The sequence below is a fragment of the Salvelinus namaycush genome, chromosome 10 (genome assembly GCF_016432855.1).
Source record: "Salvelinus namaycush isolate Seneca chromosome 10, SaNama_1.0, whole genome shotgun sequence".
Classification (NCBI taxonomy): domain Eukaryota; kingdom Metazoa; phylum Chordata; class Actinopteri; order Salmoniformes; family Salmonidae; genus Salvelinus; species Salvelinus namaycush.
In genome coordinates, this window is record NC_052316.1 from 41,749,049 (window position 1) to 41,774,303 (window position 25,255).

The window sequence follows — 25,255 nt, forward strand, 5'->3', positions numbered from 1 at the left end:
TTATCTCTCTCTATATCTCTTCTTCTGTCTCTTGCCATCTGTCTCGTTTTGTTATCTTTCTTATCCCCACTCTATCCTTTCACCTCTCTCTATCTCATTCCCCCTCTTTCTTCCCATCTTTCTTGCCTTGCTATTTTCCACGTCTTTCTCCCTCCTTCTTTCTGTATCTCTCCCTCTCCCTCCTTCTTTCTGTATCTCTCCCTCTCCTTCCTCCCCTCTCCCTCCTCCCCTCTCCCTCCTTCTTTCTGTATCTCTTCTCCTCCCCCTCTCCCTCCTTCTTTCTGTATATCTTCTCCTCCCCCTCTCCCTCCCTCTTTCTGTATCTCTTCTCCTCCCCCTCTTCCTCCCTCCTTCTTTCTGTATCTCTCCCTCCTCCCGCTCTCCCTCCTTCTTTCTGTATCTCTCCCTCCTCCCCTTCTCCCTCCTTCTTTCTGTATCTCTTCTCCTCCCCCTCTCTCTTTCTGTATCTCTCCCTCCTCCCCCTCCCCCTCCTTCTTTCTGTATCTCTTCTCCTCCCCCTCTCCCTCCTTCTTTCTGTATCTCTCCCTCCTCCCCCTCTCCCTCCTTCTTTCTGTATCTCTCCCTCCTCCCCCTCTCCCTCCTTCTTTCTGTATCTCTTCTCCTCCCCCTCTCCCTTCTTCTTTCTGTATCTCTCCCCCTCTCCCTCCCTCTTTCTTTCTCTATCTCTTTCTCCTCCCCCTCTCCCTCCTTCTTTCTGTATCTCTTCTCCTCCCCCTCTCCCTCCTTCTTTCTGTATCTCTTCTCCTCCCCCTCTCCCTCCTTCTTTCTGTATCTCTTCTCCTCCCCCTCTCCCTCCCTCTTTCTTTCTGTATCTCTTCTCCTCCCCCTCTCCCTCCCTCTTTCTTTCTGTATCTCTCCCTCCTCCCCCTCTCCCTCCCTCTTTCTTTCTGTATCTCTCCCTCCTCCCCCTCTCCCTCCCTCTTTCTTTCTGTATCTCTCCCTCCTCCCCCTCTCCCTCCCTCTTTCTTTCTGTATCTCTCCCTCCTCCCCCTCTCCCTCCCTCTTTCTTTCTGTATCTCTCCCTCCTCTCCCTCCCTCTTTCTTTCTGTATCTCTTCTCCTCCCCCTCTCCCTCCTTCTTTCTGTATCTCTTCTCCTCCCCCTCTCCCTCCCTCTTTCTGTATCTCTTCTCCTCTCCCTCTCCCTCCTTCTTTCTGTATCTCTTCTCCTCTCCCTCTCCCTCCTTCTTTCTGTATCTCTCCCTCCTCCCCCTCTCCCTCTTTCTTTCTGTATATCTCCCTCCTCCCCCTCTCTTTCCTTCTTTCTGTATCTCTCCCTCCTCCTCCTCTCCCTCCTTCTTTCTGTATATCTCCCTCCTCCCCCTCTCCCTCCTTCTTTCTGTATCTCTCCAACTTTAAACTCTGTCTTGACTTATTTCCCTCCCCTCCCTCTGTAGTATCAGGAGGAGTCTCGTATCAAGGGGAGGGAGTTTGAGGAGAGCAGGAAGCAGATGGAGGAGGATGGAGACAGGGAGATCCAGGACATCAGGATCTGCTATGAGAGGTGGTTGAAGGACGAGAGGGAGACCAACATGCGCATGAAGGGAGACACCGGCATCATGAAGAAGAAGATAGAGACATCATCTTCTCACCCCCACACCTCCCTCCACCATCACAAGCTCTCAAAAGTTTCCTTGATTCCTTTTGTCCTCTCCCTGCCTTCTTCTCACAACATAAGTGGGATACGAGGAGAGCATTGGAGGAGAAGATCAGAGGTTCCTCTCCTCAGATATTCTCCAATGCTCTCCTCATTTTCCTCAGACATTTTGATATGGAAGTGTGAAGAGGATGGAGAGAAGAGGACGGGAGGGAGAGGACGGGAGGGAGAGGACGGGGGGGAGAGGGACGGGGGAGAGGAGAGGACAGAGAGGAGAGGACGCAAGATTCCCCGCTAGTCTCCCTCCAACTGCCATCCTTCACACACTCCCTATCCAACCCTCTCCCACCTAGATCCTGCCTGCCTGCCCTCTCATCACAGTGGTACATCATAATTACAGCCAATCAGACGCAGCATACGGCCTGCTGACGGCGAGCAGGGCCTGTCCATGTGTCCATAGTTAGGCTCTAATGTGCTCCCTCCGCTTGCTCACTCAATATCACAGGGAGGATGTTAAGTCCGATCCTGTGTGTAGATTCTGCAGTCCTATGGCCCCATTCTGTCTGTCGGCTGTCTTTTCTTGTCTTCTCAGATTTTTTTTGTCTCCTTCCCTTTCTCCCTAGATCAGGTTAGGCTGTTTTTACTATCCAATATGGTACTGCATGTGGAGGTTTTATTGTTGGTTATGGGAAGCTATAAAGAATTTGACCATTGTGTAAGTCACAATGAGTTATGACGATGGTGACTGATGACATTTTTCTCCTCTCCCTGCCCCGTCTACCCCCTCCCTCCCTCCCTCCCTCCCTCCCTCCCTCCCTCCCTCCCCCACACACACACACACACACACCCACGCACACACACCCACGCACACACACTGCAGTTCAGCAGCCTGCAGAAGAATATAGACGACAGGAGCGTGGAGAAAGACATCCTGGCCCTGAAGAAAGAGATCCAGGAGAGGGATGACACCATCCAGGATAAGGTGAGAGGGTTGCTGCTGGGCTGAGGGGGTACAGCCAGATGCCATGGCATGGAGAGGGTTAGGTTTGTTCCAAAAGGAGCCAGGCAGGAATGATAGGTTTTCCTCCATGGTATGCAGAAACATGGACGGTTACTTGACTGGATGCCATTGAAACTGTTGAAACACTAAGGAAGGAAAAAAGTCAGTTTTATTGATGGACCTCTACTGTTTATGAATGTAGTTGACTTTGTTCAAATGTTCTTCTCTCATAATCGAACACAATCAATTTATACACTATTATATATTGTCCGTAAAAGCTGTTCTCCCCCATACATCCATTATCCTGAGTCCCAGTCCCAGTCCCATGCATCACACCAGACAAGGTGACTTTGAGACTGTGAGACTCCTCCCCTTCTCACAGCACTGAACCTTGAGTGTGAAGGTCCAATAATGAATAATCCCACTGCATCAACATGTGGTGGAGCAGGCCACCGTTTCAGGCACCGACTCAGACACTTGCTCTGCGAACACAAACTCACGTACGCATACCACACTGCATCCCACTGCTGACTTGCCTCTGAAGCTAATCAGGGTTGGTCCTGGATGGGAGACCAGATGCTGCTGGAAGTGGTGTTGGAGGGCCAGTAGGAGGCACTCTTTCCTCTGGTCAAATTTTTTTTTTTTGCCCATTGCCCCAGGGCAGTGATTGGGGACATTGCCCTGTTGCAAGGTGCCGTCTTTCGGATGGCACGTTAAACGCATGTTCTGACTCTCTGTGGTCACTAAAGATCCCATGGCAAAAATGTCCACTCTTTAGAGTAGGGGTGTTAACCCCGGTGTCCTGGTAAAAATGTCCAATCTGGCCTCAAACCATCATGGCCACTTAACCAGTTAAAGAACTGATACAGGAGGAGGAAGTTTTACCTCATGGGTCTGCTCTTTCATCTCCTTGATGTGGTTCTCTCTGGGCTCGATCTGTTTCTTCAGTTCTTTGATCTTGTAGTCCAGAACAAACTTACATTTCTCCAGCTCGTGGTTCTTCTTTTTCAGGTCGTTTATGCATTTCTCCTACACATGGATAAAGGACAAGACAAGACAAACAGGCCTCAGATCAGATCATGGATGTGTTTCTCTTACACAGGAACAGGAACAAGACCTTAGCCTGTTGATCACAGATATGTTGTGCTGTCTTGCCAACTCATGTGGTCTTTGTCACGCAACAACCATAGAAGTTGGCAAGACAAGACAAACAGGCCTCAGATCAAAAAATCAAATAACATTTTTATTAGTCACATGCGCCGAATACAACACCTTACAGTGAAATGCTTACTTAGAGCCCCTAACCAACAATGCAGATGAAAAAAATACAGATAAGAATAAGAAATAAAAGTAACAAGTAATTAAAGAGCAGCAGTAAAATAACAATAGCGATACTATATACAGGGTACAGAGTCAATGTGCGGGGGCACCGGTTAGTTGAGGTAATATGTACATCAAATCAAAGTTTATTTGTCACGTGCGCCGAATACAACAGGTGTATACCTTACAGTGAAATGCTTACTTACAGGCTCTAACCAATAGTGCGAGAAAAAAGAAAAGACAAAAAGGTGTGTGTGTGTGTGTGTGTGTGTGTGTGTGTGTGTGTGTGTGTGTGTGTGTGTGTGTGTGTGTGTGTGTGTGTGTGTGTGTGTGTGTGTGTGTGTGTGTGTGTGTGTGTGTGTGTGTGTGTAAAGAAATAAAACAACAGTACAAAGACATTTGAAAAAAGAGTAGCAAGGCTATATACAGACACTGGTTAGTCAAGCTTATTGAGGTAGTATGTACATGTAGGTATCGTTAAAGTGACTATGCATATATGATGAACAGAGAGTAGCAGAAGCGTAAAAAGAGGAGTTGGCGGGTGGTGGGACACAATGCAGATAGCCCAGTTAGCCAATGTGCGGGAGCACTGGTTGGTCGGGCCAATTTAGGTAGTATGTACATAAATGTATAGTTAAAGTGACTATGCATATAAGATAAACAGAGAGTAGCAGCAGCGTAAAAGAGGGGTTGGGGGGGGGGCACACAATGCAAATAGTCCGGGTAACCATTTGGTTACCTGTTCAGGAGTCTTATGGCTTGGGGTAAAAACTGTTGAGAAGCCTCTTGGACCTAGACTTGGTGCTCCGGTACCGCTTGCCATGCGGTAATAGAGAGAACAGCAAGGCTATATACAGACACCTGTTAGTCAGGCTTATTGAGGTAGTATGTACATGTAGGTATCGTTAAAGTGACTATGCATATATGATGAACAGAGAGTAGCAGAAGCGTAAAAAGAGGAGTTGGCGGGTGGTGGGACACAATGCAGATAGCCCAGTTAGCCAATGTGCGGGAGCACTGGTTGGTCGGGCCAATTTAGGTAGTATGTACATAAATGTATAGTTAAAGTGACTATGCATATAAGATAAACAGAGAGTAGCAGCAGCGTAAAAGAGGGGTTGGGGGGGGGGCACACAATGCAAATAGTCCGGGTAACCATTTGGTTACCTGTTCAGGAGTCTTATGGCTTGGGGGTAAAAACTGTTGAGAAGCCTCTTGGACCTAGACTTGGTGCTCCGGTACCGCTTGCCATGCGGTAATAGAGAGAACAGCAAGGCTATATACAGACACCTGTTAGTCAGGCTTATTGAGGTAGTATGTACATGTAGGTATCGTTAAAGTGACTATGCATATATGATGAACAGAGAGTAGCAGAAGCGTAAAAAGAGGAGTTGGCGGGTGGTGGGACACAATGCAGATAGCCCAGTTAGCCAATGTGCGGGAGCACTGGTTGGTCGGGCCAATTTAGGTAGTATGTACATAAATGTATAGTTAAAGTGACTATGCATATAAGATAAACAGAGAGTAGCAGCAGCGTAAAAGAGGGGTTGGGGGGGGGCACACAATGCAAATAGTCCGGGTAACCATTTGGTTACCTGTTCAGGAGTCTTATGGCTTGGGGGTAAAAACTGTTGAGAAGCCTCTTGGACCTAGACTTGGTGCTCCGGTACCGCTTGCCATGCGGTAGTAGAGAGAACAGTCTATGACTGGGGTGGATGGGGTCTTTGACAATTTTTAGGGCCTTCCTCTGACACCGCCTGGTGTAGAGGACCTGGATGGCAGGCAGCTTTGCCCCAGTGATGTACTGGGCCGTACGCACTACCCTATGAAGTGCCTTGCGGTCGGAGGCCGAGCAATTGCCGTACCAGGCAGTGATGCAACCAGTCAGGATGCTCTCGATGTTGCAGCTGTAGAACCTTTTGAGGATCTCAGGACCCATGCCAAATCATTTTAGTTTCCTGAGGGGGAATAGGGTTTGTCGTGCCCTCTTCACGACTGTCTTGGTGTGTTTGGACCAATCTAGTTTGTTGTTGATGTGGACACCAAGGAACTTGAAGCTCTCAACCTGCTCCACTACAGCCCCGTCGATGAGAATGGGGACGTGCTCGGTGCTCCTTTTCCTGTAGTCCACAATCATCTCCTTAATCTTGGTTATGTTGAGGGATAGGTTGTTATTCTGGCACCACCCGGCCAGGTCTCTGACCTCCTCCCTATACGCTGTCTCGTCGTTGTCGGTGATCAGGCCTACCACTGTTGTGTCGTCAGCAAACTTAATGATGGTGTTGGAGTTGTGCCTGGCCATGCAGTCGTGGGTGAACAGGGAGTACGGGAGGGGACTGAGCACGCACCCCTGGGGAGCTCCAGTGTTGAGGATCAGCGTGGCAGATGTGTTGCTACCTACCCTCACCACATGGGGGCGGCCTGTCAGGAAGTCCTGGATCCAGTTGCAGAGGGAGGTGTTTAGTCCCAGGATCTTTGAGGGTTTGAGCTTTGAGGGTACTATGGTGTTGAACGCTGAGCTGTAGTCAATGAACAGCATTCTCACATAGGTGTTCCTTTTGTCCAGGTGGGAAAGGGCAGTGTGGAGTGCAATAGAGATTGCATCATCTGTGGATCTGTTTGGGCGGTATGCAAATTGGAGTGGGTCTAGGGTTTCTGGGATAATGGTGTTGATGTGAGCCATTACCAGCCTTTCAAAGCACTTCATGGCTACGGACGTGAGTGCTACAGGTCTGTAGTCATTTAGGTAGGTTGCCTTTGTGTTCTTGGGCACAGGGACATGTAGGTAGAGTTATTAAAGTGACTATACATAGATGATAACAACAGAGAGTAGCAGCGGTGTAAAAAAGGGGGGGGGGGGCAATGCAAATAGTCTGGGTTGCCATTTGATTAGGTGTTCAGTAGTCTTATGGTTTGGGGGTAGGAACTGTTTAGAAGCCTCTTGGACCTAGACTTGGCGCTTCGGTACCGCTTGCCGTGCGGTAGCAGAGAGAACGGTCTATGACTAGGGTGGCTGGAGTCTTTGACACTTTTTAGGGCCTTCTTCTGACACCGCCTGGTGTAGAGGTCCTGGATGGCAGGAAGCTTTGTCCAACTTTACACTGACTGACTAGACAATCATTTAACTGCCATGTAATAACTCAGAGAATATAACATGGCATGATGCAATGTTGCCATGTAACAGGTTTGTTAGGTTGTTTAAATAAGCCATGAAATCAACCCATTCTCTTTATAGTCTTTGGCTTGAGTTATTTGACCAGTTCAATTACATTCATAATCCTCTTCCAACTTTAATATCCCATGAAATTGAATATAAAATGTCACTTCCATAGTTCAACAATACAAGCTAGTTAGTGAACCAAATCTAATGTTCAAGCTTAACTTCTGGGAGGCATCTTTAATGTTCAAATGTATCATCGTTAGTGACGACGAGCGTTAGAACAACAGTTGCCACGGCTACTCTGCTGAGTGTGAATCTTTATTCATGAAGAGAAAGGATAGGAGGATGGATCTGTGTTTGAACTGAACTGGGGCCTCCTCTTTTGATGCGGGGCCATTTTGTTATAATTTACTCTCTGTCCAATTAGCTATTTAAAAGCGTTTTATCTTGAGGGTGGGTGAATGTGTGTGTGAGTGTAGAGGAAGGGAGGGGGGGAAGGGGGTGTAATCTTTTCATAGATAGCATCTGTGACATTTACACATTAAAGACAGTTATCAATTATTGTCTCTATTCAGTCTGTATGGCTGAAGCATTACATAGAGCACGGTAGAAATGTCAAGGTCATTTCCTATTGAGCCGACATCTGCAGCGTTTACCATGAATGCAGTCTCTGCTGACGTGGGAACGTTGCCTTTACATTTCAATAACGCTGTAGAGCTGCATTTCCACGATCCGGATTGAATAGTTCCCTAAGTGTCCCTCTGCACACTAAGGCTGTGGTCCAAACGCTTTATTTTATTTTGTTTATTTCACCTTTATTTAACCAGGTAGGCCAGTTTGAGAACAAGTTCTCATTTACAACTGCGTCCTGGCCAAGATAAAGTAAAGCAGTGCGACACAAACAACAACACAGAGTTACACATGGAATAAACAAACGTACAGTCAATAACACAATAGAAAAAGTCTATATACAGTGTGTGCACAGTGTTTCACTTAAAAGACACACCCTATCCCCTTAGCCCTCAAATTAGGTGGACACCTCTGATGACGTATCATGACGTCTGACGAATATACACTTGCAGGGCAAGGGGCGAGGGAGGAAGGAATGATTTTTAAATGGACCGCCCTCCAAGATGGCGACAGGGATTCCCCCAAGGGCATAAGGCAAGGGTAAGTGGAGGAGGGTGTGTCTTTTAAGTGTTTGGACCGCAGCCTAAGAGACAGAGTTAGAAGATGTTGAAAATGGTTGTCTCCTCCCTCAGAACACGTTAAAATATGGACATGCTCTTTGGAGGGATATAACATCGCAAATCAATTGCGCTAACAGCCCCATTCTTTGTTCATGCTTTGTTTATGCAGGGTCACAACATGTCAACATGTAACCTTATGCGAAAAAAGAGAGGGGGATAGTTTATTTTTTGAAATATTTAACCCTTATTTTACCAGGTAAGTTGACTGAGAACACATTCTCATTTACAGCAACGACCTGGGGAATATTTACAGAGAAAAGGAGGGGGGAGGAATGAGCCAATTGGAAGCTGTGGATTGTTGAATTCGTTAACCATTGCTGAAATGTCTCTTGAGTAGGTACAGTTGAAGTCGGAAGTTTACATACACTTAGGTTGGAGTCATTAAAACTCGTTTTTCAACCACTCCACAAATTTCTTGTTAACAAACTATAGTTTTGACAAGTCGTTTAGGACATCTACTTTGTGCATGACACAAGTAATTTTTCCAACAATTGTTATTTCACTTATAATTCACTGTATCACAATTCCAGTGGGTCAGAAGTTTACATACACTAAGTTGACTGTGCCTTTAAACAGCTTGGAAAATTCCAGAAAATTATGTCATGGCATTAGAAGCTTCTGATAGGCTAATTGACATAATTTGAGTCAGTTGGAGGTGTACCTGTGGATGTATTTCAAGGCCTACCTTCAAACTCAGTGCCTCTTTGCTTGACATCATGGGAAAATCCAAAGAAATCAGCCAAGACCTCAGAAAAAAATTTGGAGACTTCCACAAGTCTGGTTCATCCTTGGGAGCAATTTCCAAATGCCTGAAGGTACCGCGTTCATCTGTACAAACAATAGTACACAAGTATAAACACACGCAGCTGTCATACCGCTCAGGAAGGAGACGCTTTCTGTCTACTTTGGTGCGAAAAGTGCAAATCAATCCCAGAACAACAGCAAAGGACCTTGTGAAGATGCTGGAGGAAACAGCTACAAAATATCTATATCCACAGTAAAACTAGTCCTATATCGACATAACATGAAAGGCCGCTCAGCAAGGAAGAAGCCACTGCTCCAAAACCGCCATAAAAAAGCCAGACTACGGTTTGCAACTGCACATGGGTACAAAGATCGTACTTCTTGGAGAAATGTCCTCTGGTCTGATGAAACAAAAATAGAACTGTTTGGCCATAATGACCATTGTTATGTTTGGAGGAAAAAGGGGGAGGCTTTTCCTACATCATTGATACTTATTTAAACCGCCTGCCAACTTTTAGCTCTCTCTTCATGTAGATGGAAATGATTACTGTGTCCATATAGATAAGAGTGGATCAGGGTTTAGATGAGTGCTATAGATCAGCTGTATGAGGGACTATATAGACATCAATGCTATGGGCTTCCTGTACTCTGTAGATGGAGCAGGAGCTGGATACCTTCCACAAGAAGAACGCTCAACAGGAACTGGACATCGCTGAGCTGAAGCTCAAACTCACCACCACCGACAAGGAGATGCACAAGGGACTGCAGAAGGTATGTAGTGTGTGAGGGAGAGGGATACCATTTTACTTTGAGTGCATGGCAGGTGTTTATATTTGTGTTTTTATTCCCTGAAGAGGAAACTGGCCAAAGACGGCGTGGTTCACCATGCAGACAACGTCAAGATCATGCAAGTGACAGACAAGACTTTTCATAAAGGACTGTTGGAGTGCCGCACACAATAGTCCTAGAATTAGTGACCACAACTTTATTATACACCGCAAATCTATAGGCTGTTTGTTCTGTACTATTCTGTGACTAACTGATTGGTTGATTCATTGATTCATTCATTGATTGCTACAGGAGAATGCGACTCTGATCAGAGAGATCAACGACCTGAGACAGGAGTTGCGTCTGGTGCGTTCCCAGGTCCACGACAAGAGTCTGAGAAAACAGGGCAAGAAGCAGACCAACACTCTCAAAGGTGACCTATTTCTCTCTTATCTGGACTGATTTACAGTAAAGACAACTGATTGCAGCTTTCATTGGAAAGAGTCTGTAGGATAACTTTTACCATGTGGGAAAACCACCTCACCTTCATGAAGTTTATATTCATAGAGGTGCTTGAGGTTCTCTGTTTCATCGTTAAGTTTTTTTCCTAGTTAGGTCACTTGAAAAACTCATATTTCTAAGTTATCCGCATCTAAGGTAGCTGCTCAGTGAGCTGACTTTGTCTCCGCCCCCAGCGCTGCTGTCTCCCAGGGCCAACCCCAGTAACATGGTGTTCCGTCTGAACCAGGTGGGGGACCGCATCGTTCAGCTGCAGTGCCTGGAGATTCACAGGCTCAGGGAGGAGATCCAGGTCCTGATGAAGATACACCCTTATAGTCCCCCCTCCACCGCCAAGCTACCCTCCCTCCAAATCAACTCATAACCCCCTTCAGACCCCCCTCCACCGCCAAGCTACCCTCCCTCCAAATCAACTCATAACCCCCTTCAGACCCCCCTCCACCGCCAAGCTACCCTCCCTCCAAATCAACTCATAACCCCCTTCAGACCCCCCTCCACCGCCAAGCTACCCTCCCTCCAAATCAACTCATAACCACACCCAACCCCTCCATCCAAACCAATTTCTAGGGACTTGAAAATAAAAAGGAGAGCAATTCATATTTGAGTGTTAATATAGCATAAATATATATATTTTAAATGAGATTGGAATTTCCAAAAGTGAATGGAGGGTGTTATTGGCAGGGTCAAATCAAAGCAGTGTCAGACTGGAAATTATGGATTTTTTTATGACAAACTATTAATTAACAAGAACAAATGACATTGTTGTGCATGCAAAACAGTCTACTCCTATAGGCTTGTCAGTAGGCTAGCATATTTGTGTTTTATTAATGTGAGTGCGTGCGTTTTTACGGGACCTGTTTGTCAACTGGTAGGATATTCCTTCTTATTATCACCATAATAATGGGAAGTGGCAAAAACGGTAAGCCTATCATTCCCTAGACTTTAAAAAGTACTGGGAAAATCTATTTTGTCTGTCTGCTAGGTGCTATCCCAACGGCGCACACCCCCTTCATGAGAAGTGTTTATAATTTAAGGCTGGCGCGCGGGCTTTCCCCATGGGACGCCAGCGAAAGGTCGCGCGCTGCTCTGTAGCCTACGGATGCGCTTTCCCCTCCCAACCGGCGTCGCCTCTGCGTGCGGTGACCACACCTGCAACCGGGAAAGTCCGCTAGACCTGCGCACGGTTCAGTGAGAGCGAGAGGCACACACAATCACCATCGGAGGCTCCACATCGGAGAAAGGTAGTCAGTCTAGTCAGGATTATGTTGATTATTGAGACTATACTGTTTCAAACCGTCCTTTCACGCACCAAACGCGCGGCATATGGTTTGGATTTGGAAATACCTCCCGGCGCAGGAACGAAGATTTGTGGAGTCGTTCCGTTTCGGGGATGAATAGCGACAGTGAATGTGCCAGCACCACGCACAGGTAAACAGCATATAGACAGAATACAAATGCTAGACAGTGCATGGATCACACACTCGATTTGATGAAGCCGAGCCACCTGAAGGTGACTAGGCTATATAACTTTCTTGACATTGTTCCACCTTTTATAGTTCGGTTCTAGGCTAGCTACTTATTTGTATTATCAAGCAAGATATTTGAGCTGAATATAAATAGCCTAGTTGACTGTCATAACGTGTCATTATGACAGTGTTACGCATGACAGCCATAGGTAATGTGTTGCTGTATGTTTGTTGTAACCATGTCACCATACTGTTGAGACAATCATCCCATAGAGCCAGAGTAGGCTACATTGGAGAGTTTAGCTCACTGCAGTTGCCACATTGAATACAAATAGCCCTTTGTATTTTCTTAAAGACTCAAAGCATATTTTGATAGATATCTCCCATGAAAGGACAGTGAAGCTCAAAATTTTAGAATTTGTCAACATTTAGTAGTGGGAAATTGGTCACTTACTTGGTCCACCCCCTCATAAAGGTATTAATTTCCAGAAGTTTAATCATGGTTATTACCTGTTTGACTGAAATTTGAATTCATTTTTTCGAGCCTGACTTGACCCTTGACCATAAGAGATATTAAACATTGCATTAAAAAACAGTAATGTATTTAAAAACAAAAACATACTCCTGACTATTCTTACATCCATGATGCAAATAACACAATTATAGTTTCATATATTTTCAGACACATTTTGGTGAAACTGTAAAGACTGAAATAGCTGAATAAATATGAACTTTTATTGCCAGACAGAATGGGTGTAACAGGTTTTGTAGAGGACTGAACTGTTCAGTTTTTTTAATTTATTCAGGCCAACCAGGATTTCCTATACTGTAACTAGTTCCTGCTAATGGCCGCAATCTCTAAACACTGCTGTAGCTATTTCCACTTGTATATACCATACAAAACTAAAGTCACTGATGTTGTGAAAAATCCATCTAGCATATTCTTGTGTCACAGTAAATAACTATATCTAGGAGTGACCTCTCCATTGTAGTTCCCTGCTATCTCATGATCTACATACATAACATAGTCTCACCAATAAACTAAAAGGCGAGTGAGGGAAGGAGTGAGTGAGTGTGTGTGTGAGTAAGCGCATGTGTGTGTCAGCGGAGGCTGGTGAGGGGAGGATGGCTCATAATAATGCCAGGAAACCATGTGTTTGATGTATTTGAGAGAGCACAAGAGAGAGGGTGCGTGTGAGAGAGAGACAGAAGGTGAGAGAGAGAGAGAGTGTGGAACCCAGCCCTGTGAGGATCAGGTTCTATCTGGAACCCAGCCCTGTGAGGACCAGGTTCTATCTGGAACCCAGGCTCCTGTTTCTCACAGAGCAGGGATGTTTGAATATGTTGAAGGCCGCCTCCGAACCCATACTAAAAAAAAAAAAAAATGGCGAACAACAAAAGGTAAACATGTTTATTGTCGTCAGCAGAATGGAGTGAGGCAGGGGGACGCGAGCGCATGTTAATTGGTGATTTGATTAGGGTTTTAATATTGGAGCTGTGCTCAATAAAGGCAGGCAGGCTCAGGCTGGCCACTACAGAGGGGAGTGTACATCTGAGGGGGCAGCTATAGGAGAAACTATCAGCAAAACCACACCAAGGACAGGAAACAGTCTGCATTCAAGAGAGGAAAATACTGTATGCTAATGAAAAGTCAAGTGCAAAAAAAATGTCAGACTCGGTTTAGATAATGTTGTGTTGGTGCTCTGTTTCTTTTTTCAATTCTGTTCTTATCTATTCTATTCTTCTTTCCATCCAGTTTTTGACTGATGCAGGCAAGCTACTGTAGAGCCAGGTGTCTGAGGTCTCGGCAGGGAGTCAGTGCAAGCTGAGAGGGGTAGTGACATCACCGTCAACATCACTAGGTCCTGCTGAAGAGAGATTGAAAACAACATCAGGGAGAGGTGGGGGGAGACGTGTTTCCTTGTTGTATTAGTATTTGCTATCAAGCACACAGTCCACAATTAAAATAGCATTAAGCCCAACTGAGTTGGTGAGTCTGCCAATTGTCCCCTCACCGTGCCTGGCCACAGAGAGGGTCCCGAGGCCCCTGACTGTCTGGACTGTGACAGAAACATAGACACTGCCTGAATAATGAACCATTCAGAACCTCTCTCTCTCTCTCCACCCGCCACGCCTCCATCCAGCCCTGCCTCATCCCCAGACGCCTGCCTGCCTCCAGCCCCTAGCAGCACCAGCCTCCCGGCCCCCATGGAGCTTGGCACTGATGCCCAGTGCAAAAACAGATGGTGCCAACCCTGACCCCTCTCATCACCCGTGGAGACCACCCATTGACAGGAACAGGAAGAGGAGGCACTGTTGCCACGGCAACTCCTGGCCACACATCCTCTCCAAGGGCCTCAGTTAACACATTCACACAACAGGACCTCGGCGAGGACCCCGTTTGTGTCATAGTCAGCTAACTCATTGCCTGTGAGACTTCAACACGACCAGACTTTTTTCTGTAGGCGTCCCATTCCATGCCTGCTTGGCCTGTATGAGAATGTGCTGATGGACCAGTGCAGGAACGTGACATCAGTTTACTGAAAGCCAATGAAACTCCATCCTGTCGGGGACTGCTCCTCTTTCCCTGCTGGCTGGCCTGGGCTCTCAGGCCTGTATTAATTATTAAAGGGACCCCTCAGTACTGCTGGTAGCACTAAAGGCCTCTTTAAACACCTGCTGATTGGAGGGAGTGGTGTGTCGGTACAAACCCTGCAGAGAGGAAGTAGGGACAAGCCGTTTCAGCCGTTTGACTGCAGATCAAAGCAAAGCCTCTGCAACTGTCTGGCTCCCTTGGCTTTCATCTCCTCCTGTCAGAAGTAAAACAACTACCATTTTGTTTATTTTTTACTGGATATTATGTTATGTGAACCCGTTAATACTTGATCTACAGACTGATTATAATGTCAAATTCCTATTTTAAAAGAACAGAACTTCAACATAAAATGAGACACTAATGACTTGGTGGGATGAATTCAGCAGGGCCAAATAACATAGGGAATACAGTGTCCATAAAGCATAGCTCCTCTGTCGAGTCGACCAACAGACCGACCTTCAGACCTTTTCAAAAACTCTGAACCAAAAAGAGGTCTTAGTAACTGATTCTCAAGGTTTACGATTATCTGTGGGATTTCATCATCATTATCACAGAGAATTTGCATAACTGAAATATGCTGCTCTGCATATAACCGTCATCAACCTTGCTAGGTGCTGCAGACGTTTGGGGGAAGTCATTGTCTGCCTCTGTGCCTGTCTGCTAAATACAGAAGAGAGAGACTAGAGAATAGCTCACACAGAGGAGCAGATGATGAAGGTATTTATGATGAGGCCTCTGGTATCTGAGTGATGTGAAGGAGAGGTCCTATCAGCTCTGATAAGAGAGCAGGCAGAAAGCCTCTAGAGAGGAGAATGAGAGAGACTGCGTGTGCGTTAGTGCTGAGCGATTAGTGCTTTTTGAAGTCGGTTCGGTTTAAAACAAATAATCCCGTTTTTCAATTTTGGTTTCGATAAATACAAAATATTCGTTTTTTAAAAATTAATTATGAAATATGAGCTTGAAATAATTTTTGAGCTTTTGAATTGAAATTCCAAAGCCAAATATTGAGAACAATCAATTGTCTCTAACACAGAATAAAGCAATGAATGAGCCCCATGATGTGACTGCCAATTACTGCTTAGCACTTATTAACAATAATGAATTCACATTACTATATTACTACATTTTTTTATTTAATTATTTCATTTCTTAAGGTCGTCATCTCATCTCTGCTCAGGCAGTAGCAGCCAGACGACCATCTAGCATTATCCCTGTGCTCCCCAACGAGCCAAGCTCCCCGGCCTTAGCTAGCGAAAAGGGTAGCCCCTGATCATTGGGTTGCCACAGCTGCCCACGCTGCAGAGCTGTCTGCTACAACTGTCAATCGGTTAGTAAAGCTATACGTTCCAAACTGTCTGTCTATCTCTGTTGTTGCTGTGTTGTACATTCCTCTCTCATGCGGTCTGTGTGCAGCTCCAGGAAGAATAGGCTAAATAGATTCTGGTCATTGTAGTTTAACAGGGTTGGGGAGTAGTGAACTACATGTAGTTCAATTAGGAATTTTGCAGTAGCTTGATGGTGGTTGAGCTAAATTCAAAATATTGGTAGTGTTTTGAGTAGTTAATAAATGTTTTGCGCTGTAGCTAACTACTGAAACTACACACTACTTTTTATGCAAAAAATAAAATATGGGTGAAGTAAGCAAGAATTAATTTTTCATTTTTAATTTTCACTTGAAATATAGTTGTGTTTAATAGCTATTTTCACAAGCATGTGGTGAATTTGATAAATTTTTTGTACAAAACGCCGAATTAGTCAGTTGTAACTTTGTGCATTCATTTTGTTTGTAGACATCTTTCACCACACAACCATTGATCCCAAATATAAGGTTACTGTGAAATATAATGAGTATATAACGACACAAGGCGAGATTCAGATGCAGACACAGGAGGCAGATGGTTCGAGTCTCTGATATTTATTTAACGAGGGAGGCAGGTCGAGGACAGGCAAGAGTTCATAACCAGGTCCAAACGGTACAGGGCGGCAGGCATGCTCAAGGTCAGGGGCAGGCAGAATGGTCAGGCAGGCGGGCTCAGTGTTAGGGCAGGCAGAATGGTCAGGCAGGCGGGCTCAGTGTCAGGCAGGCCTGCTCGAGGTCAGGGGCAGGCAGAATGGTCAGGCAGGCAGAATGGTCAGGCAGGCGGGCTCAGTGTCAGGGCAGGCAAAAGGTTAGAACCGGGAGGACTAGAAAAACAGGAGCTTGGAAAAACGCTGGTTGACTTGGAAAGACAAGACTAACTGGCAACAGACAAACAGAGAATACAGGTATAAATACACTGAGGGTAATAGGGAAGATGGAGGGGGGTGGAGACAGGACAGGTGAAACAGACCAGGGTGTGACAGAGTACATTGGTTTTATCACCAAAACATAAGATAAGGATATCTTCTGATTTGAGCTGTTTTAACAACCAGTTCATCCAATAGCAAAAAGTGCTAAAATGCATGTCTCAAAATTGCCCTTTTGAAGTGCTGAAAGTAATATGCTACAGTACTGTAATTTACAGTACATTACACTGTTTTGGGCTGTACACTTGCACTACCCATCAAAATGTACTGCATCACATTTCCATAATTTCTATCATCAGTGTGATCATTGAATACATCTTCAACAATCATTGATGCAATTTTATTTATTTATATATATACACAGTGCATTCAGAAAGTATTCAGACCCCTTGACTTTTTCAAATTTTGTTATGTTACAGCCCTATTCTAAAATTGATTAAATCGTTTTTTTCCCCTCATCAATCTACACACAATACCCCATAATGACAAAGCAAAAACAGGTTTTTTTTTTTTACATTTTAGAAAATTTATAAAAAAACAAAAAAAGGAAATATCACATTTACGTAAGTATTCAGACTGTTTACTCTGAACTTTGTTGAAGCACCTTTGGTATCAAGCCACGTACAGGGTTGTCCTGGAAGAAAACTTGCTTCAGTCTGCTCTGACAATGTTCCCCAACTCTGAGGATTGGTTTTTCCAGCAGGACAATGCTCCATGCCACACAGCCAGGTCAATCATGGTGTGGATGAAGGACCACCAGATCAAGACCCTGTCATGGTCAGCCCAATCTCCAGACCTGAACCCCATTGAAAACCTCTGGAATGTGATCAGGAGGAAGATGGATGGTCACAAGCCATTTAACAAAGCAGAGCTGCTTGAATATTTGCGCCAGGAGTGGCATAAAGTCACCCAACATCAATTTGAAAGACTGGTGGAGAGCATGCCAAGACGCATGAAAGCTGTGATTGAAAATCAGGGTTATTCCACCAAATATTGATTTCTGAACTCTTCCTAAGTTAAAACATTAGTGTTGTTTAAAAATGAATATAAACTTATCTTATTTGCATTATTCGAGGTCTGACAACACTGCATATTTTTTGTTATTTTAACCAATTGTCATTTTTTGCAAATAAATGTTCTAAGTGACTATTTTTAGTTGTAATTTGGAAGAAATGTTGTAGGTAGTTCATTGAAAACAACATTTTTATTTTACCCAAACACATACCTATAAATAGTAAAACCAGAGAAACTGATAATTTTGCAGTGGTCTCTACATTATACTATATATCTACATGATACTATGCTATATACTACATGATCAAAAGTACTCGTTGAATGTCTCATTCCAAAATTATGGACACTAATATGGAGTTGGTCCCCCTTTTCCTGCTATAACAGCCTCCACTCTTCTCTGTAGGCTTTCCACTAGATGTTGGAACATTGCTGTGGGGACTTGCTTCTATTCAGCATGAGAGCGTTAGTGAGGTCGGGCACTGATGTTGGGCGATTAGGCCTGGCTCGCAGTCGGAGTTCCAATTCATCCCAAAGGCATTAGATGGGGTTGAGATCAGAGCTCTGTGCAGGCCATTGCGCATGGTGATCTTAGGCTTGTATGTGGCTGCTCGGCCATGGAAATCCATTTTATGAAGCTTCCGACTAAAAGTTATTGTGCTAACATTGTTTCTGGAGGCAGTTTGGAACTCGGTAGTGAGAAATTATTTTTACACGCTGCTCGCTTCAGCACCCGCCGGTCTTGTTCTGTGAGCTTGTGTGGTCTACCACTTCGCTCCTGAGCTGTTGTTGCTCCTAGAAGTTTCCACTTCACAATAACAGCACTTACAATTGACAGGGGCAGCTCTAGCAGGGCAGAAATTTAACAAACTGACTTGTTGGAAAGGTGGCATCCTATGACGGTGCCACATTGAAAGTCACTAAGCTCTTCAGTACGGGAAATTCTACTGCCAGTGTTTGTCTGTGGAGATAGCATGGCTGTGTGCTCGATTTTATACACCTGTCAGCAACGGGTGTGGCTGAAATAGCCGAATCCACTAATTTGAAGGGGTGTCCACATACTTTTAGCCATGTAGTGTAGTTTGGATGTAGTGAACTGCTTTGTCAAAGTAACTCTTAAGTGAACTATATTTTTCTTAAGGGTAGCTTAATGTCTTTCAGTGTGAGGTAATTGGTAGCTTGGCAAACTATATTTTCAGAGTAGCTTCCCCAACTCCGGTAGGTAATTACCACGTTTTCTGCGCTGAACTAGGTTGAATATTTGCCTATTGAAAACTCCCTACAGCATCTCACAGTTCGTTCTTGATAGGATTTCTCACTAGAGAAATGGCACGTTGAGCTCACAAGAAAACCAAACTAAATGGACTCGGTTTGGATTACGTTGGGGAATTCAAGTAATTGAACCAACGTCAATCAAATAGTTGTTTAATAATCAGAAAATGTTTTTGTTAATCGCTCAGCACGTGTATGTGTGTATGTGTGTGTGTGTGTGTGTGTGTGTGTGTGTGTGTGTGTGTGTGTGAGAGAGAGAGAAAAGAATGTGTGTTTTGGTATAAGAGAGAAAAGCCAATTATATATGTGTGTGTTTCTATTGTTTTCATCCAGCTCATATGTCACCTCAATTACTGCCTTCTATTCCTGTTATACCCGTCAGTGGCATCAGGTCCAAACCTGCTGGGATTTAATTAGTGACTCAACAACACAAACACTGTACCCCCCACATACACACACTGTACACCTCGTATACACATCCACCTCATAATTATGAACTGAAACGGCGGGAGTCCAATATACACAATGCACTCTGTTATTTAGTATCCCTTCACTTCACACCTAATGTGAACACCTTATGACTCAGCTGTACTGTGTGTCATATCTCAGTGTGATGATCCCTGTGTGTTGATGAGGACTCAGCTCAACCTGCTGCTTGGAGGCTCAGACACACTAGTAGTGTTCTGTTTGTGTCAGCAGACTAGACCAGGTCTGTTAGAGGACAGTTGTAATTCCTGTCAGAGAGCTGCTGGTGCTCTGTGCTAGCCTCGCTCAGTGCCTCGGCTCGCGCTATTGACTTTGATTAGTAAAGGGTCTGTCAGACTTTTAAAGACAAGCTGTCTGTGCCCTGACCTTGAGAGTCGCTGGGACTACAGGGACAGCCCATTGATAAAAGGAGTCATACTTGAGCCCTGTTTTGAGGGGGGCTGTAGTCAGCGTTGCGCTGCCATCTTAGAAATATCACCTCGCAGGGGAATGAACAGGAGGTGGCACACAACACAGAGGACGAGAGCTGGGCGGCTAAACTAGCCTACGAGGAGGTGGCTAAACTAGCCTACGAGGAGGTGGCTAAACTAGCGTACGAGGAGGTGGCTAAACTAGCGTACGAGGAGGTGGCTAAACTAGCCTACGAGGAGGTGGCTAAACTAGCCTACGAGGAGGTGGCTAAACTAGCCTACGAGGAGGTGGCTAAACTAGCCTACGAGGTGGCCAAACTAGCCTACGCGGAGGCGGCTAAACTAGCCTACGAGGAGGTGGCTAAACTAGCCTACGAGGAGGTGGCTAAATTAGCCTACGAGGAGGTGGCTAAACTAGCCTACGAGGAGGTGGCTAAACTAGCCTACGAGGAGGTGGCTAAACTAGCCTACGAGGTGGCCAAACTAGCCTACGTGGAGGCGGCTAAACTAGCCTACGAGGAGGTGGCTAAACTAGCCTACGAGGAGGTGGCTAAACTAGCCTACGAGGAGGTGGCTAAACTAGCCTACGAGGAGGTGGCTAAACTAGCCTACGAGGAGGTGGCTAAACTAGCCTACGAGGAGGTGGCTAAACTAGCCTACGGGGTGCTGATCTACATACAGGAGTACACCATAAAGATGCTAGGCCACTATCAGCTGCTAATCTAATAAACACACACTCAAACATAGAAACACACTTCTATTTCACTTTATTTGTCTCTGTCACACACACACGTCTAAGAAGGGAGAGGGGTTTTCAGGTTGCATTTTCAGCATTATGTTTTGAGTCAGTTCAAACGCCTCTCTCTGCAGGATACCTCTGTTATATGGCAGGATCTTTCATGTTTAGAGCCCTGCTTTAAAGATGGCATATTCAGCAACGTGTCTGTGTGTGTCTGTGTATACATGTGTACATGTGTCTGTGTGTGTTTGTGGGCGTGCGTGCGTGTCAGCAGGTGGCTCTAATGTCCCTTGTCTCTCCTCTCCCCAGGTATCCATCAGGCTGCATTTGGTCCCTGAGCTCTGAGGGTTCAGTGACAGGACATCCTCTCAGAGTGCAGTGGACTACCTGATGGGCCCTGTGATCCACCAAGAGGACCTGTAATCAAGTGAGAAGGAACTGTGATCCGGTGAGGTGTCCAGTAATCCATCTGCTGTGATTCACTGAGGACTCTATTGAGATCCACTCAAGGTTTCCAGAGAGAAAGAACGGTGTTCCACTGAGAGTTCCAGTGATATAGCTTGTGTCCTGGTAGAGTTCTCTGGTGAGCGTGTCTGTCAGGCTGGGAGGATCAGGATGCCAGAGCTGGAGGACTTCCCTCCGTCGCGGGGTGGCCAGCTGGCCGGTCCCGACCCTGCTCAGATCCAGCGCAGTGTTCTGGATGAACAGGTGGAGCTGTGGTGGTTCCGGGACCCAGCCAAGTCTCTGCTGTGCTACTGTGTGGCGGTCCTCCTCATCCTGGGCTGCGGCCTGGGTGGCGTGCTCCTCCTCTCCACCACCACCAGTTTCTCCAGTGACTGGCGCATGGGAGCGGGCATGGCCCTGTGTCTCTTAGCCCTGGCCGTCCTCCTCAAACAGCTCATGAGCTCGGCCGTGCAGGACATGAACTGTGTGCGGAGTCGCAGGCGGATCGATATCCTTAAGAGCGGAGGGCTGTCGGATCTGTTAGTGGTGCTTATTACGGGGCTGTGTCTGGTGGTCTGTGGGGCTGTGCTGCTGAAGCTGGCTTTGGAGCACCACATGCCCCAGCCGGGCGTGGCCCTGAACGATATGTACATCTCTGGGGTGGTGTTGTTAGCTGGAGGGGGGGCAGCGGTAGTGGGGGTAGGGGTGTACACAGGGGTGGTGATGCTGCTGGAGAGGACCAGGCCGGGCCAGAGGTTTAGGGACAGGGCTGTGGGGCTGTTCACTATCTCTGGACGACACATGGACCAGGGTAGGAGGGAGACCACCTCTAGCCTGGCTAACCTCATCTGACCTGACCACCAGAGACATGGGATGGGACAGGTAGCCCAGACAGGAGATGACTGCGACACTCATATGGCCCAGATCTGATCTGTGGGAGATGCGCACTGGGGGAGGGTTGGAGCTTATTGGCCAGCTCTGGTTTGAGGTATGTGGCCTTGTAGTTTCTGGGCCACGTTTGTTCTGAATGTGGACCACATCCACCTTGCTGTCAGGGAGGGACCAATGGACATCACTTTTGAAAATGGCATTTTAGCATAATGGCCTTCTTGGAAAGCCACTATATGTTCAATGAGTTGTTGATTACCACAGCAATGGACTTTTGCAGGATCATGAAATAGCATGAGGAATACAGAGCTGTGTCAACACATTCTATTTTTATGGTTCAAGCATGGGCCATTTTATGAGCCCAGCAGAGCACCATTCTATGATGTGGAATGAAGAGAATACCAGTGACTGCACAGACACCGGACACTGAACACAGTGCAGAGATAATGATTCATAATGTGTCCAATGTAATAATAATAATATCATCCACTACAAAGCAGCAGGTGAAAAAGCTGCTGTAAGGAATAATCATATCATAGAATAATGTACCCAGCATCTCCAAACTTAATCAAAGTGATCAATGACACATTTTGTCACCTTTTCATGTCACAGGTTTACAGCAGTGTTGGGTGGTCAAAGGCCTCCATAAGCAAGCTGTGTCATCACTCACTTTGCTTTGCAACGCTTACCAAGAATCTGAGGAGAACGCCCTGCATTGTTGCCATGGTTAAAGGGTACAATGTGGTTTCATTAAACAAAGCGTCTATGTGCTTGGATGCTGTTCTTGGATTTAAGTTGCTGTGTGTTTGTGTGTGTGTGTGTCTGGCCCTCGCACCTCCTTATCAGGCAGTGCATGTGAGCGGCCTGTTGCTCAGAGACAATAGGGGTCACTGAGGCGGCCATTGTTGTTGTACTGATGGTTGGGCACTGGGACAATGGACAGGCTGTGGATCGTAAAAGGGCTGGCATCGCCCAGTACGGCTCACCCTTACCACCCTCTCTCTCTCTCTCACACACACACACACACACACACACACACACACACACACACAGCATCGGCAGTGACTGTGCAATGAGCCAGTACAGCGTGCAATCCCTAATTGACAAGGGACTGTTCTTGGTCTCTGCTGTGCACTGCTATGCAGGACATGCCTTCTAGGTGGTGCCAGGTATGTTTGTGTACGTATGATAGAGAGACGACAGCCACAAACAGTGATGAGAGAGAAGCCAGACAGTGAGAGAGAGAGAAAGAGCTACAGACATGTTCAACGTGAGCTCCTGATTTATTTCAGTTTTTTTGTTTTTAGAATGAGAAACACTCAAATCTAAAAAATAATTAAAGACAAGACGTGACGAACAACAACTCTATTCAATCAGAATAGAAAAAGTCACTTTGCGCCTCAAATTAAGAAGTCTTGACTCGCTAGCTAGCTACACCACAAAAACCTAGCCAGCAGGCTAACAAGCCAGCCAGAACAAACCTAGCAAGGGGAGTTAATACAACTACATCAAACGACCAAACTGAGTGAGTAAACCAAAAAGGAGCACGGACTCTTAACTTTTTCGGTGTGAAGATTTTCCACTTTTTTTGCCGGTTTCTGAGCTAAATTAGAGCTAGCTAGCAACAGCAGCAGACAAACAAAACCGGTTGCCAAGGCAACGGTGCAGTAAAACAGAGCAGCGGTAGTAGCAGAGCCCACAGGCACCATGTCTCCACTCCTCCTCAGCGCTGAGTCCATTCTCTACCCTCCAGAGGCCAAAAATGACAAGGAGGAAAGCTTTTAAACAAAAACTACTAAAGGGGAGGCCAGAAACCCTTTTCGCAGATCTCTACAAAAACGGTAATGTGAGTAATCTCATCTTTCTCCCTGACCAACCAAATGCATGGCGCTCAGCAGTCTGCTCTCACTACCCATCCATAAAGAAAGAAAGAATCTGTAATGGGTGGAAGCTGAAAGTCAAATAGACAGACGACCCTGACAGCGCCATGATAACAGTTAACCTCTACAAGACTGGGACTGTCATGGTGCAAAGTAACCTTAGGCTGTTTGAAACAGACTTTCACACCATCAAGGAGAGAGAAACTCCACCAGCACCACCATCACCCCCACTCTCCCCACCCAAAAAGGCACATCCAGCACCTCTCTTCCCACCATAGTGGAGGACACGCCCAAGGAGGAGAGCGACCCCCCCCCCCCCCCCCCCCCCAGTGCAGAGCAGGCTCAGGCCCTCCTCACCACCATGGCTGCCATGAGGGATGAGTTCACCAAACTGGAGGGGGAGGTGGTCCTGCTCAGGGAGAGCGTGAGCAAACAGCAACCAGACATCCACACCTTAGAAGAGCTCCTAAACAAGGTGCGAACAGAGCAGGACAGCAGCCTTGCAGAACAGCTGAAAGAGGTTCAGCAAGAGAGAAACGGACTCAAGAGAGAGCTGGCTGATCTAACAAAGGAGGTGAGAGAGCTCCAAAAAGACAGGCAGAGCAGTACAATCTGACCACACTAAGAGAGGAGCTGCAGGAGAGAAAGAGAACAGAGGACAGGCTGCAGGAGAGAAAGAGAACAGAGGACAGGCTGCAGGAGAGAAAGAGAACAGAGGACAGGCTGCAGGAGAGAAAGAGGACAGAGGACAGGCTGCAGGAGAGAAAGAGGACAGAGGACAGGCTGCAGGAGAGAAAGAGGACAGAGGACAGGCTGCAGGAGAGAAAGAGAACAGAGGACAGGCTGCAGGAGAGAAAGAGAACAGAGGACAGGCTGCAGGAGAGAACGAGAACAGAGGACAGGCTGCAGGAGAGAACGAGAACAGAGGACAGGCTGCAGGAGAGAAAGAGGACAGAGGACAGGCTGCAGGAGAGAAAGAGGACAGAGGACAGGCTGCAGGAGAGAAAGAGGACAGAGGACAGGCTGCAGGAGAGAAAGAGAACAGAGGACAGGCTGCAGGAGAGAAAGAGAACAGAGGACAGGCTGCAGGAGAGAACGAGAACAGAGGACAGGCTGCAGGAGAGAACAAGAACAGAGGACAGGCTGCAGGAGAGAAAGAGGACAGAGGACAGGCTGCAGGAGAGAAAGAGAATAGAGGACAGGCTGCAGGAGAGACAGAGGACAGGCTGCAGGAGAGAAAGAGAACAGAGGACAGGCTGCAGGAGAGAAAGAGGACAGAGGACAGGCTGCAGGAGAGACAGAGGACAGGCTGCAGGAGAGAAAGAGAACAGAGGACAGGCTGCAGGAGCAGCTAGATCACCACTCTATGACCTGGCCTCACACAGCAGAGGAGCCCACCT

General features: G+C 46.3%; 1 protein-coding gene, 1 long non-coding RNA gene and 1 pseudogene across 2 annotated transcripts; all 3 read left to right on the forward strand.

Annotated features, from left to right (window-relative positions):
* The window catches only part of LOC120054350, a 28,586-nt pseudogene extending 26,672 nt beyond the window's left edge, over positions 1-1,914 (forward strand).
* Positions 1,915-2,489: 575 nt separating this feature from the next.
* LOC120055034 lies at positions 2,490-9,998 on the forward strand. Its single transcript, XR_005477655.1, has 3 exons — positions 2,490-2,598; positions 9,745-9,861; positions 9,945-9,998. It is a non-coding gene; the product is annotated as an uncharacterized LOC120055034 (long non-coding RNA).
* Positions 9,999-10,173: 175 nt separating this feature from the next.
* LOC120055033 (transmembrane protein 125-like) lies at positions 10,174-22,751 on the forward strand. The gene is made up of 3 exons (XM_039002886.1): positions 10,174-10,291; positions 10,554-11,805; positions 20,953-22,751. Exon 3 carries the CDS (start codon positions 21,259-21,261, stop codon positions 21,937-21,939), a length of 681 nt encoding a protein of 226 aa, XP_038858814.1. The 5' UTR covers positions 10,174-10,291; positions 10,554-11,805; positions 20,953-21,258; the 3' UTR covers positions 21,940-22,751.
* Positions 22,752-25,255: the final 2,504 nt, after the last annotated feature.